At 39.8% G+C, this 14361-nt stretch overlaps 1 protein-coding gene across 3 annotated transcripts in view; it reads left to right on the forward strand.

The window, feature by feature from the left end:
* Pdgfd (platelet derived growth factor D) overlaps positions 1-14361 on the forward strand; it is a 222117-nt gene that overhangs the window by 197342 nt on the left and 10414 nt on the right. For 2 of the 3 annotated variants that reach the window (XM_031343915.1, XM_031343916.1), the window contains exons 5-6: positions 270-468; positions 11336-11550. In XM_031343915.1, coding sequence (XP_031199775.1) covers positions 270-468; positions 11336-11550 — 414 coding nt within the window. The remainder of the gene's footprint in view (positions 1-269; positions 469-11335; positions 11551-14361) is intronic. The other variant, XM_031343917.1, reaches the window with a different exon arrangement.

The following is a 14361-nucleotide window of genomic DNA, read 5'->3' on the forward strand; positions in this document are numbered from 1 at the left end:
ACTTAGACTATATCTTTTCAAATTATTGAAGCTAAGGTAAACTGAAGGTTGCAGGGTCTTGTTGGATTTGACTTTCATAAAAACATATGCTATGTTATGCATTAAAGTTATACACTCTGCTTAATAATATGACAATTCAGTGCCAGACTGCCGTGGCATGACATCTTGATGATGAAACCTATCTGTGTTCCTTGTGTATGGTTGTGTGATTGTTGTATTTCACAGCAATGGACCCTTTGAAAGTACACTGAGCTATATGTCACTCTTAGGGGGTGTCCTATCACTCTCCATCAGTAACGGATCCCACTCTCACTGCCGATGCCCTGGACAAAACTATTGCAGAATTCGATACCGTGGAAGATCTGCTTAAGTACTTCAATCCAGTGTCTTGGCAAGATGATCTGGAGAATTTGTATCTGGACACCCCTCATTATAGAGGCAGGTCATACCATGACCAGAAGTCCAAAGGTAAGAAACTGAGTCTTAAATGCTCTTCATCACTAAGTAAGAGTGTTTGTAGTAAGAATAGTATCTGTGTTGTAATCTCCTTAATTCATTCATGACTTAATTGTACTGAACAAAACACACATCTGTATGTCTCTTTCAAATGAAGTTGTGTGTTTTGTCCAAACTGTTCTTTGTTTGTGACTATAAACAATATACTATAGTTTAAAGACCCTATAAAAAGTATCTGTGGCCTAGAAAAATGGCTCTGTTAGTAAAAGCTTGCTCTGCAAGCATTAGGACCTGAGTATGGATAGTGTCCACTGAGGTAAAACGCTAGACACGATAGCACACACATGCAGTCCCAATGTTGGGGAATCATAAACCAGAGGACCTCTGGTCAGCAGGTATGGCCAATTCAGTGATCCCCAAGAAACTCCACCTCAAAAAATTTAAAATTAAAAAATAAGATAGAAAGTTATCAAGGAAGATAGATATCTGGCATCAATCTCTGACCTCCATGTTCACATTCATGTCAATGTACACAGATGCACATGCACAAAAGCACCGATATATAGCACACAACAGAAATAGAAAGTAATATATTTAGGCTAGCTTCCTATTCCTTAGCAGGTAAATCCTGATTTTATAGTGGAAGAAACCAAAGTCAAGAACTGTGTATGGATCACATGCCAGAGACTGCATGGATAGGCAATAATGCAGGCAAACTAAGCTTTCTGGTTTTTGGTTCATACTAGTTTTGACCCTGTGTTCAACTGCTGGGCTTTTCTGGCAGCTATCAGTGTTGGCTTTGTGCAGGCCTGCCAGTGTTGAGGTCAGAGAGCTGCTGTGGGCATCCAGCACTCTGTGGGCTAGTTCAATTCTACACATTCAGTGTTGGCTTGCTTCAACATCCACTGCATGTTGAGCATGTCCTCCTACCCCCATGCTCTGCTTCTCATGCCTACACCACCAACTGGTTCTTTTTTTCCTCTACTGTCATGTTTCCTGTTTGTCTGAGATCTATATGAGATCGAGAAGTCAGAAATGAAAAAATATGGAATTTGTATTCTGAAATTTACTTGTTAATATAATTATCTGCAGTTGCATCCATTTTCTGCAACTGACAATGTTCATTCTTACCATATCTACTAAGAACTAGGCAGCTGGGTGACTGGCAGGCTTAGGAGGTAAGTGTCACAAAAGAGGAAAAATCACGTGATCGTTTGAAAACATATCTGAGCACATTTCATTGTAAATTTGGGGAAAAATAATGAAAAGACAAGGGAAAAGGATGTCTAGACAAACGTTGAGTAAAAATAATAATTCTAAAACTTTGAAAACAAGTAATATGGTATATTTATCATGGGGCTGGCATACATAATCTTAGAGAAAGAATGTGTATAACTCCAATACAAAAAAATATATAGTCAAACTCCTGCTCCATCCTTGCTTAATTTGACAAGATTTGTTACTAGGTATTGCTAACAAGTCTCCTAGTGTTTCTGTTGCATAGCTGTGAAGGTGTTCAGCCCAGACATGGCTTGTTTCTCACTGTGTAATCTAAAGGGTGTTTCCAGGCTCTGAGCCCAGCCTGCTCCCACACAACCCATGACAATGCTGAACCTGAATGACTAATTACTAAGCATCTGTCAGTGCTTTCTGCTCCTAGCTTAGGTCCTAAATTTTATGTATTTAGCACTCACAATGAAGGAGGGACAAAAGAGGTGGTGTGTTACCTAGATACACCATGTGCAGATCCATGTAACTGGAAAGGAACCTCCTCATTTCAAAGATGGCATTGGTTTTATTTAAAACATTGCTATATTTAGGTCTCCAGTAGGTCAACCTGAAGGGAGGTAGAAGAGACCTAGCAGAAAGCATTTTATACCTGGCATCAGACACAGAATCAAAGATGGCCAACTTTGTCTAAAAGTATCTCAGTACCAGTAGCTCCTGCAAGGCCTTACTTCTTAGTGCGTCTTTCCTGGAAACACTATAACAGGAGATCCAGATTTAATTCAGAAGCATATGCAGTTTTGTGATATTTTTTTCTTAAATTGCTAACCTTTCTGTGTCTTTGGTTCCTATTGGTAAGTTGTATATCACTGCTTGTGAAAGCTATTCAGATAGCTCTCTAGAGCCCTAACTACATGGCACGTGTTGAAGAATGTTTAACGAGCTCTAACCAACTGCCGGTTCTGAAAAATATGGTCACTTGCATGATGAATCTATCTTGTGTCTCATTTGGTCCCAGATTTTTAAGTTAGGAGGACTTGAGACACACAACAGCAAACACAAAGAAATCTTTCTTTAAGGGAATAAGCAATTCCGGAACCTCACATGGATGCTACTTTAGCTGAATCAATAATTTTATGGGGTACGTTATAAAATGCAGCTGCATATCCCCACACCAGACATGTTGACTCAGATTTTTGGAGGACAGAGGCTGCAGCACTGACATTATTTATTGATGTTTTGAAGTGTCCTCAAAGCCACCATGAAGAGAGCATTCACCCGATATGTCTAACATGTACTTTATATGTTTGGATATTTAATTTTTGAAGTGCTGAGGATTGAACTAAGGGCTATGGACACACCTAACAAGTGTTATGCCCTTGAAGTCTCCTCCTCCCACTCAGCCCAATGTATTTAAGAAATCTATTAAAAAAAAAAAAAAAAAAAAAAAAAAAAAAAAAAAAAAAAAAAAAACCTACCTCATAGACAGAGTGTCATTTGTAAAGAATGCCTTTGGTTATAGAAATAACTAACCTTGCCAGAGCATTCAAGATACTGTTCTACTTGATGTTTGTGACAAAGTAAGCAGTGCTTTTCTCTCCCCTGTTGTTTCTGGTTCCATTTCCTGGTCTTGCATATAAAACAGCCCAAAGGCAGAGTTAAATAAACACCTCTCATTTAACCCTGCCAAGTTACCACTGTCTCATACTGAATAAACGTGCTGGTCTAATTGTTTGTCATCCCACTGGGGCTGAACCACCTGCTTGGATCACAGAGAAAAGGAAGTTGGGTTTGATATTCTGGCTGGTATTTCCTGCCTTTAGAACTTGAAAATCCAAATATGGGGCTGTGTTCTAGAGGCTGAGGAGGGAAGCAGTGACTAAGGAGTAAACACAGAAAAGGAGACCTCCTTCCTTTGAGATAAAACCAAAATATTCTCCCATTGGTACTGTAAAATATTAATAATTTTGTGCAGGAAAAGAACTAGAATTTCTTTTTGTTTCAAGGAAGTAGTGCTTATGCCTGGGCCTTGTCAATGCTGGGCAAGCACTCTGCCTTTTGAGGCAGGACCTCACGGAATTCCCCCGAGTACCCTTAATGTTACTTCATAGCCTAGGAAACCATTGACAGTATAGTCCTCCTGTCTTTAGTACCTCTGAACCTGGGATATAGGATTGTGCAATCAATTTCAGTAATTTTTGTTTAATGATTCATCTACCAGCTTTGCTTCTGGTTTTTGCAGGGATCAGAAAGTGGTATTTTTCATGGTTGTAAGGAGGACAAGTTTACAAACTCAGAATATGAATAGAGAAAGCCTATAATGTAATCGAGTGTAACAAAGAAACCTCTGAAACAAAAACTCACATAGTAGTCATTCAGAACCTATAGAGTCTCTTATAAGCATCACCTGTCAATAAAAATGCCAATAACCAATTACCTGAGACAGAAATTAGGAAGTGGGACATTGGCAGGAAGAGAGAGGATTCTGGGAAATAGTGAGAGAATAAAAGGGAGATTTGCCTGGTAACTGGGGTGGTGGGGGGCCAGACAAAATAAACCAGCAGATAGCTGATCTCAGGATATAATAAAGACAGATACTGAGAGAGATTCCATAGAGATGCTGGGGGTGAGATTATGAGGAAGACTCAAAAGAATAAATGGGCCAGGACTGAAGGAGAGGTAACTAACCACACAGAAGAAATAGAATACTTCAGATGGGTTAAATAAGTTAATAACTAGCCAGAGAATGAGCCAATGCTTATGGTCTAGGCATCGATTAATGGATTACAAGAACCTATCGTGTGTGTGTGTGTGTGTGTGTGTGTGTGTGTGTGTGTGTGTGTGTGTGTGTGTGATGTTTATGTGTGAAATTCCAGTCTCTGTAGCCTAGGCTGGCCAAGCACTTACAATCTTCTCAGCCCCTTCAGTTTGGGATCACAGTTGTGGGCCACCATACCAGGAACAAAAACAGCTTATATTGTGAAATCTAATGTTAATATTTACTTCTGCTTTCTCTGGTGGGATGGAGAGCGGACGCAACTGAGCTATTCTTGTCCAGAAAAGAGCTTGAAATGAGTGAGAGGAGATCTGGGACAAATCACTATGTTCAAGCCTGTAGTTCCATAAAGGAAAGCCTACTCTCCACTTCCTAGATGGTTAAGCTCAAACTCTGGCTGTATTGCTAGCGGACTGTAGAGAATATAAGTCAGTAGACACAACTTTTAATTTCTCAGTAGTAATATAGGAGGGGTAGCATGTAGAATTGAAATCTGTAGTCAATCATAGCTCCAAAAATCCAAATTTTAATCAATAATATCAATATTTTACTTCCATTCCAGATACGCAAAAGTTAAAGGAAAAAAATCTTCTCTAATTCAAGTTTCATTTACTTTTTCTAATAGCTATAAGTAAAGCAAAATTAGGTAAACTATATGGATGTTCTCACTAGCAGCTGCCTAATGGCACCAACATTTGGAGCTCCGCAAACCTGTCATACAATTTGGACTTAAATCCTAAAACAGTAGCTTTGAAGAAAACATACCTTTGGAGGAATTGCATGTTTTGTAAAATGACTATGCTCATTTCTACACTTTGCAAAACAATGTACGGATGAGGCAGTCACAGGATATCCAACCCCTGGTCACAGGTCCACAAATGGCACTGAGTGTTTATTTTAATTGTTTGAAGATCTCAGTGCAGAGCCAATTATTCTCTGAGCCCCATTCTCTTCCCTGTGAGACTCTGAGATCACGCAGTACCTGGAAGACCTCATGGAGTCCGCAAACATGCCATCTTCACTGCACTCTCTGAAAGTAAACACAAGAGTTGCGAAGTACCAAACTTATTAGAGACTGCCTACCCATGAACTGTTTCTAGAACTATTTTGATCCTTGAATATTTCCTCTCTCAAACTTTATTTCTTTTTTAACCTCTCAGACATAGAATCTTTTTGCTCTCTAGACCACCAAGATTTCAGAGACATGTCCCTGTATAAGACCATATATGGTTTCAGAAATTGCCAGTATGGGGAATCCTGACTCATTGGGTGTCTTTACTTGAGACAATAATGTTAAGTCACAAGAATCAAACTGAACACACCTGGATGTTGCCCCTCTGATATGTAGATGAAGGTGCCACAACCTCTCCTCAGCTACTCCTGACAGTAGCTGACTCTGACCTCATTCAAGCTGACCTCATTTGTCTGCAGCATTAATGTGGGTCAGACCTACTGTAGTGAGAGCAGAGATGTGGACCTGGACCTCAAACAATCTAAATTCATTCAAGCTAAATAAATGCATGGCATGAAAGTATCATTATTCCCATTATTTGCAGAAAGAGAAACAAATTCAAAATGGTTCACGACATTGTCTAAATAGACAGGCCTGGCTTGCTGGCTCCAATCCATTGGTATTGAAAGCTCAAATTCACAGGCTTAAGGGAAAGAAAGAGAAAAAAAACCTGCCTGATTCTTAAGCATCCTTTCATTTGTTTTCCTAATTTTTATTTCATAAATGGGCTGCATACATAACCTTAGGTAGTATTCCCAGTGACAGAGACTTGCTCGACAGTGGTCTCAATATTCTTCAAGTTGAATTCAATGCCTTTCAGACATTCTATTACCTACAGTTTTTTCCTCAAAAATCTTGGATGAGCATTTACTAGTTTTAGAGAAATTCCCTTGCTATCCGAGTATCTATCTCTACAACTAAAAGATGGAGACAGCAGTATACAAAGTAAAGATTTCTCGTGAAATCAATTCAAGTGTGTACAAGAACAGATTTCCTACATACTATAGGGCTTAGTAAATTCCTATTACATTCACATTGCTTCATGATGCTTTTGAACCTTAGAAATCAGCATTTGACTGATAACATTTTATTGTGATATAGTAGGTTAATTTTTATAGATAAAAATGGTAAATGTTTCTACTTTTAAGAAATTCAGCCTACAAAGGGAATTATGAAATATAAAGTATTCCATGGTTTTAAGTTTAAAACCTAATCCTAATTTATGTCCTAATTTCTTATAAAAATTGCTAAATAACTGAAGCTTTTCCCTCCAATTTTTGATTGATCTATAAATTAGTTTCCACAATTAGGCCTTGACTTATAGAAGAGGGGATTTGAAAATTCACAGTGAGATTGTAAAGCAAAGAAAGCAGATAGATTCATCGTGGGGAATTTATGGACTTTGAAAAAAGGCTAAGAGCCTCTTGTTGTTTGTTATAAAAATACAATTATTCATGTACTCCTCTCACCTTCCACTATCACCCCAGTGCTATAAATCTACACAACACCAATATCACCTGTTTATCCCTTGTCCTAACAGGTTTCCTCCATAGTCCTCCTCACATACCTTAGTGTGGGCATCTTAGGGCATCCTAGAAGCCATGCTCTATGTCGTGGGTCATGCCCATTCAGTGAGCTATCTCCACACTACCGTGCTGATATCTCAGCTCTTCATCAACCTTTCCTACCACATTCTAGTGTAGGTTAGAGATAAGAGCTTTGCAGCATAAGGTACAATAATAAGATCTGAATTATTTTCCCTCTGTATATGATTGGAAAGATTATGCTAAAACGAATCTGAGTGATTTCTTTGATTCATTCATGGAGTTGTTAGTTATTGAATACCAATTCCAAGCCAAAAAAAAATCTGTCACACAGACAAGGTTATCTTTTCTTTAGTTCTACCTTGCTTCTACTGGCAAACATAATGTGGTTTTAGAAAAATATCTTAAAGGAGCTGTATTTGCTTCTCCCACTAGAACCCACACAGTAGGAGAGGAGAAATAATGATGATTAGTCTGCTTCCATAAACCTTACAGATCAGTGGAAGAGAAATTGGAGATGGTTGATTTTTGGTTTTGTCTTTTCTTAATTTTTCAGATTCTATTTCATCCATGTGAAAATAAGCTTCTATTTGTAAATAGTGGGTAATAAAGATTTCATGCAGTCATATATGAAAACCAAATACAGTTCCTGGTGCTAGTAATCTAATAGGGACAACAAAACAGGCCTGGCTTTTTCCCTATACCTAGGACCTGATCTATTAGAAATTGGAAAGAAGTGTACATTTTTATCTGCATTCTAGCCTACAAATACAATTCTTCCCACAGCTCGGGTAACCTTCAAGGCTGGGGCTATAACAGGAAGGTGCTTCCTAACCAATGGGGCAACATTCTACTATGGATCTCTGTGTCCTGAAGAAGATTTACATCATGGAGCCTACTAAGCATGCAGAGCTCCCAACCCTTCACTGATGTCAAAGAGCCATTTAAAAAATCTAGAGTAAATTAGAAAGGAGAACAAAATTGGCATTATCGTGCCATGCCCACTCAGGTGAAATAAAGAAAATTAGATGAAAGTAATGTGCCTTTGAATTAAGCTTGGGACATTCTTGCTGTTCAGCCATAGAGATGGAAAACACAAAGGAAGGGCAGCCCGTCTCCTAGTTCCCCTGGGAGGCTCCCACCGGAGATGCAGAGCTCCTTCCAGTTGGAGCTATTTTGTTATCAGTTCTCTCTGACTTGAAACTTGATACCTGGTGCAGAATGGGTTTTCATATTATTTGCATCCAGTCAGAACAACCTGTTCATTGTAGTTCTAAACTGAGTACCTCTATGGTCTCTGTCCCCTTTTGAGAGCTGCTGGGTACCACAGCAGTCACATCAATGACTTAATGTATTAAACTGGCAGCCTTGTAAATCTCTCTCTGTGAGAAATGGAAGTGAGCAGTGTTTGGCTGTGAAGAGATTGCTCCGCCATGAGGAGGTCCTTCAAAGGGAACAAAGCTTTGTGTTTTATCTAGATTGCTGAAGGAAGCTTGTCATTTTGCTGTATTCCCATGGAGAAGGCCTGCTGCAATAGATACCTCTGCATGTGCAGATGTAACCATTCACTATCCTATCTTTGGCTCAACATCCTTTAAGAATGCATGATACAGGTCCAGTGATGTTGGTTTTCTTCTTTCCACCTGTGTGTTTCTCCGTTTCCGTGTGTTAGAAAAGGGGATTCGGGGATTCACTGCAGCTTGAGATTTTCCCTTCACTTTCCTTATTCTCATTTTTTAAAAAGGTAGGGAGCAAAGGAATTTAATAGAGGTTGCCTAGCATAAAACTGCAGTAAGGAAACATCTCAGTGCTGATATGCCCTGTCTCTGCCTTCTCAGGCATCATTCCCCACCCAGCCCCTCTTCTATAGGACAAATGCATTGTCATTATCACTGGCAGCAGATTTGGCCCTCCACCTCAGCCTGGTCCCCCATCCCAGTAATGCATGAGCCAGCGTGAGTATTTATCTCAAGGTGACACTTGTAATTGCTGACTGCTGCACTTCTTAATCCGTTTATGCAATCCTTCCTGCTTTGCTTGCAGTTGTTGGCAGGGCTTTAGCAGCAATAAAAATGGTTCCTTTCCCAAGACAGAGTTCATTCAATTTAAAGCTGGATTGATTATAGCTAAACTTATGACGTGTCTTTACAAAGGAAGAAAAAACAGCAATAAATTATGCACAGTGATTATTTAGCATTTATTGAGTCCCCACAGTGTCCTGGGCTCAGCACAGAACAGGAATAAAGCACTGCCCTTGAGATTCAAAGCACAGCTGCTTATATGAAAAGGCACTCAGGGCAACCCATCAACCCAGGTGCCGGTTAACTCCCATTCAAGGGTCACCTGGCCACACGGCCATTCGCTCTTACTCTCGGAGAAGCTGACTATATGGAGTTAATGGATTTTTGGCCCATATCTGTGACTTCTTTTATTTTTCTTTCTCTCAAAAACATTTTGCTATTATCTTTGGCTTTTGATCTCGGCCACAGGAATTCCTCCTTCCTGCTCCTCAAACAGTTTTGAGTTCAGACTGAGACATTTGCAGGAGCTAGAATGCAGTTGAGATTGGCATTGCCTGCCTGACATTTGTGAAGCTTCTCCTGAGGTGGCCTGGCTGGTGCACAGGGTAGGGAGCTAAGAGTGGGTGTCAAGATTTTCTTCTAGCTGTGGTCATATAATAAGTGACTTCGGTATGCATCAGTAATAAAATATAGATATAGATTTTGAGAATACTCTTTAAAGTGTGTTATTCAATAACTATACAAATAAGTGATTATGATTGTCTTGCTTTCTTTTCCATTGTTTCAATAACTACAGTACCTCAACACAAGCATCTTAGCAAAGAGAGCTGGAGTTACAGTTTATCACTGTGCAGAAGGCATGGCTGTAGGAGCTTGAGGAGGCAGCAGCTCACATTGCAGCCACAGACAGAATGAATAAGCAACAAATGCTAATGCTCACATCACTGTTTTTATTTTATGCATTTCAGGATTCCTGTTCAAGGAATATTTCCACTCACATTTAAGATGGATCTTACTTTATCAACTAACCCTCCAAAGTGTGCCTGGAAACCTATCTGCTAGCAACACTAATCATCACAATGACTTAAATTTGAAAGTTTAGTATAATAGTCTTAATTCATATTAATTCCCATTCAGTAGGATCCTTAATAATCATTATATAGGGAAACATTCAAAAGAGAGAAATAGAGGAGAAAAACTGACATTTTCTTTTTTTATTTTAACTATTGACTTTTAAAGGGGGGAAAACATAAAAGTTGAGGAAATCAAGTGAATTAAAATAAAGACTGTTAGCCAGCATTCATCACATAACAGGTTCAGTCTATTCCACCTTTTAAATATTTAAATGTTTTTCAGGAGGAAGGAGAGACTCTAAACTCTTAAACAACTTTCCCCAGAAAGGAGACAGTCCTAAGATAAAGCCACATCCTCACTGCAACAAGACACTACTGCCACCTAGGACTCAGTGCACGCGTAGGCTCCACCTAGGACTCAGTGCACGCGTAGGCTCCACCTAGGACTCAGTGCACGCGTAGGCTCCTTGCTCTCCCCACTGGGACACGTGCACACAGGCAACCTTGGTTGCCCTACACTACCATTCTCACTAGTCTTCTGATTGGCTTTGGGATTAAAATAAAAAATAAAACCTGTATCTTCATGTTGTTTATTTGTAAATAGTTCAGTGCCAGAAATCATTAGATAACATTACACAACTCTCTTATTGTTACCCATATATAACTCAAAGTATGTTTTAGCAATGACTGGGACTTAGAATGTTTAGAACCAGGAAACAACTGAGGCTGTTAATTTATTCTTTGAGATAAAGATAAAAAACAATTATTTACAGTTGCCAACTATTTTGTTTTATCTCTCAGCCATTTTGTTTGCTTATTTGCTTGTTCTTTTTGCATCATTTTTAAGGTAGCCAGGGCAAGGTCTGGTGGCACAGGTCTTGAATCACAGTCCTCTGGACTGGAAGGGGGAATCAGGAGTTCAAAGTTATTTCCAGTTTATAGCAAGTTTAGCTCAAACCTAGACTGTGTAAAACCTGTCTCAAAAACATTACACCTGCACAAGTTGTAGGATTTGAAACAAGATTCATATTGCAGCTAATGGTTTGTTGTTATTTTGAAGGTCAAAATAAAAATTGGATCAAAAGAAAAATAGGATCTTTCCAACCATAGTGCTCCATAGTAAGATCCCAGGGACAAATTAAACCCTACTTGAGGCTTGTCTCAGATCAGAGTCTTTGCTTATTGTCATGTCTGCTCATGCACTGCCTGTGTGTGTTTGCCTACAGTGGACCTGGACAGGCTCAATGATGATGTCAAGCGTTATAGTTGTACTCCCAGGAATCACTCGGTGAATCTCAGGGAGGAGCTGAAGCTCACCAATGCAGTCTTCTTTCCACGATGCCTCCTCGTGCAGCGCTGTGGTGGCAACTGTGGCTGTGGAACTGTCAACTGGAAGTCCTGCACGTGCAGCTCAGGGAAGACAGTGAAGAAGTATCACGAGGTACAGCGTCAGAAATGTCAGACCTGTGCATGTGTGCAGATATCCCATCTGCATCATCTATCCCAATCTGTGGGGTCCCGGTAGATGGTGCCACTGAACATGGTTGGTCAATGACTAGACAGATGGCTCAGTGGGTAAGAGCACTTGATGGCTACAATCTCAGAAAGAGTGCAGAAAGTTATGTTTTTCTAATTGTATACTCTGTGTTGAAAGAGGAATTGGAGGAATCCTAGGAAAGAACATGAATCAGGAAACATACAAAACTAAAAGAAAATATTCATTTCATTCATTTATATATTTAGTATAATTTATTTATTTGTGTGTGAGAGAGAGAGAGAGGAAGAAAGAGAAGGAGAGAAAGAGAGAGACAGAAGCAGGGAGAGAGAGAAGAGAGAGAGAGAGAGAGAGAGAGAGAGGAGTTTTATGTGCCTCCATACATCTAGTAGATGATAGAGAATTTCTGGTATCGTCTGCTGTATTAGCTTGAATTGGGGTCTCTCACTGAATATGGGGCTAGGCTGGCAGTCTACAAGTCCTAGTGATACCCCACCTCCACCTGTCACAGAAATGAAGTTCAGTTCCCAGCCCACACATGGTGGCTCACATCTGCCCCTTACTCTAGTCCCATAGGATCCAAGGCCCCTTTTGGCCTCCGCAGGCACTGCACACACATGATGCAGACAAAATGCTAATGCACGTAAGATGAAAATAATGAAATCTGTAAGAAAAAAAAAATGGTTGCTTAATTGTTCACCCAGGTGAATGTGTTGTCAGGAGCTAAAATTCTACCAAAGTAATTCACAATAGCATACTGAAGAAGCTAATCCTGGTTTCACAGTACAGTAGGCCATAGTGTGTTAAATTATATAACTGTCTGTATGATAAAGTGCTGGTCTGTGTACCACATGCTATCTGCATATATCTCTGGTATGGTGGGAGCATTCAAGCAAAGGGGAGAGTGAGGAGAATGCAACTGCAGCAGCTGCTCTGGTGCCTCTACTGCTGCAGATGCCACCACCATTGCTCCAAGCAGCTGTGCTGTGCAAAGCGGAGCTGCCAGGAGGCTCAGCTATCAAGCAAGGTGCAGAGGAGCTTCTAGCCTCAAAAGCTTCAAGAGAACATTCTCTTCCCCAGGAAGTGTTAATGACAGATGCTCTCAGGTGATGGAGTAATTCTTACACATCTTTATTCCTTCTGGATAGGATCTTATACACATTTTGGGGTGGGTTAGGGTCTGACAGCAGATGCTCTATTTTTGGCTTGGTATGAGATGTTAGGGATGCATCCTCTGCGTGTGGAAGGGCTTGGAGGCATTGCAGCTATGTGACTTGTCCATAGGGTGCTGAGGTCACATGACAGGGGCCTGGGGGGGAGCAGCTGAAGCTTCTACCATCCTTTTCTGGGTTCCAGGACATTCAACCCTGCTCAATCTTACCAGGTTTCCTGGCATGGTCCATTGCCCCACAATAAAGACATTTTAGAGAATCTTCATTCAACTTGTAGAGAAATCTGGTGTTTATTTACAGGATATAGCTGGGCAATCTAGGTGAATGTAAGAAAATACTAAAAGCCAAACTTTAATTCAGTGAAATCACATTTATTTAAAAAGCAAAGAATAAAAATGTAAATTGCCAGATAACTTTGCATTGCATAAATGTTAAAGTAGTCTGTGGTTTTTGTTTTTGTTTTTGTTTTTTTACTGGAAATGCTTATTGTTCTTAAATAGCATTCACTACTACCTGGAAATTTAGTTTTTGGACTGTGAAAGAAGTAAAAAAAGAAAAGTAAATGTAGAGATCAAGATCAGGGAAAACAAATGAAAAGAGTGAACCAATGTTTGTAATAGTGAAAACACAGCTGCCTGAGGACTGGAGCAGCCAGTGCTGTTAGAACACATATTTTCAAGAGCTACTCACTGAGCAGAGTGCCAGCCGTGTCTACAAAAGGCTTTTCTGTTGTATTCATAGATACTGAACAGGGCTGCAGGGTCAGAAAGAGGTGAAGAATCCATGGAGATGTGTTTAAAAATACTCACTGGCATGTGAAGCAAATGCAGCTTCAGGGACTAAGGGGAGGGTTTTATGGACAATAGTGCTTGGTGGATGACCATGAGGAGCCAACAAAACAAAGTAAAGCACAGGCAGCCCTCAAAGCAAGACTCTGGATTTGGAATAGCAGGTTTTGAACTGGGCATGGTGGGTTAACTATGTAATCTCAGCCATTAGGGGACAGAGGCAGGAGAATTTCTACAAATTAGAGGTCAGTCTAGGCTGTATAAAAAGTTCCAGGCTAACTTCAACTGCAGAATGAGACCCTGACCATAATATATAGATGATAGATAGATAGATAGATAGATAGATAGATAGACAGACAGACAGATAGATGATAAATAGATACATACATACATACATACATATATAGATAAATGGATGGTAGACAGATAAATAAAATATTAGTTTGGAGTAGGTGCTTTTGGGTTTCATGTTGTTGTTGTTTTACGTCAACACTGATGTGCATCTCTCACAACAGTGGCCAAATTCAACTTAGAGAGGCAGAACTTACCATTTTACACCCACAGAAAAATGTATTTTCTTAGTCTTAAGAATAGTTGTCGGTCATCAGTGGGAGGAGAGGCCCTTATCCTTGTGAAAGTTCTATGCCCCAGTGTAGGAGAATTCCAGAGGAAGAAGCAGGAGAGGATGGGTTGGTGAGCAGGGGATAGGGGGAGGGAACAGGGTTGTTTTGTTTGTTTGTTTGTTTGTTTTGATTTTGTTTTTTATTTTATTTTCTTTTTTCTTTTTTTTTTTCAGA

The sequence above is a fragment of the Mastomys coucha genome, unplaced genomic scaffold, assembly GCF_008632895.1.
Source record: "Mastomys coucha isolate ucsf_1 unplaced genomic scaffold, UCSF_Mcou_1 pScaffold23, whole genome shotgun sequence".
Taxonomy (NCBI): Eukaryota; Metazoa; Chordata; class Mammalia; order Rodentia; family Muridae; genus Mastomys; species Mastomys coucha.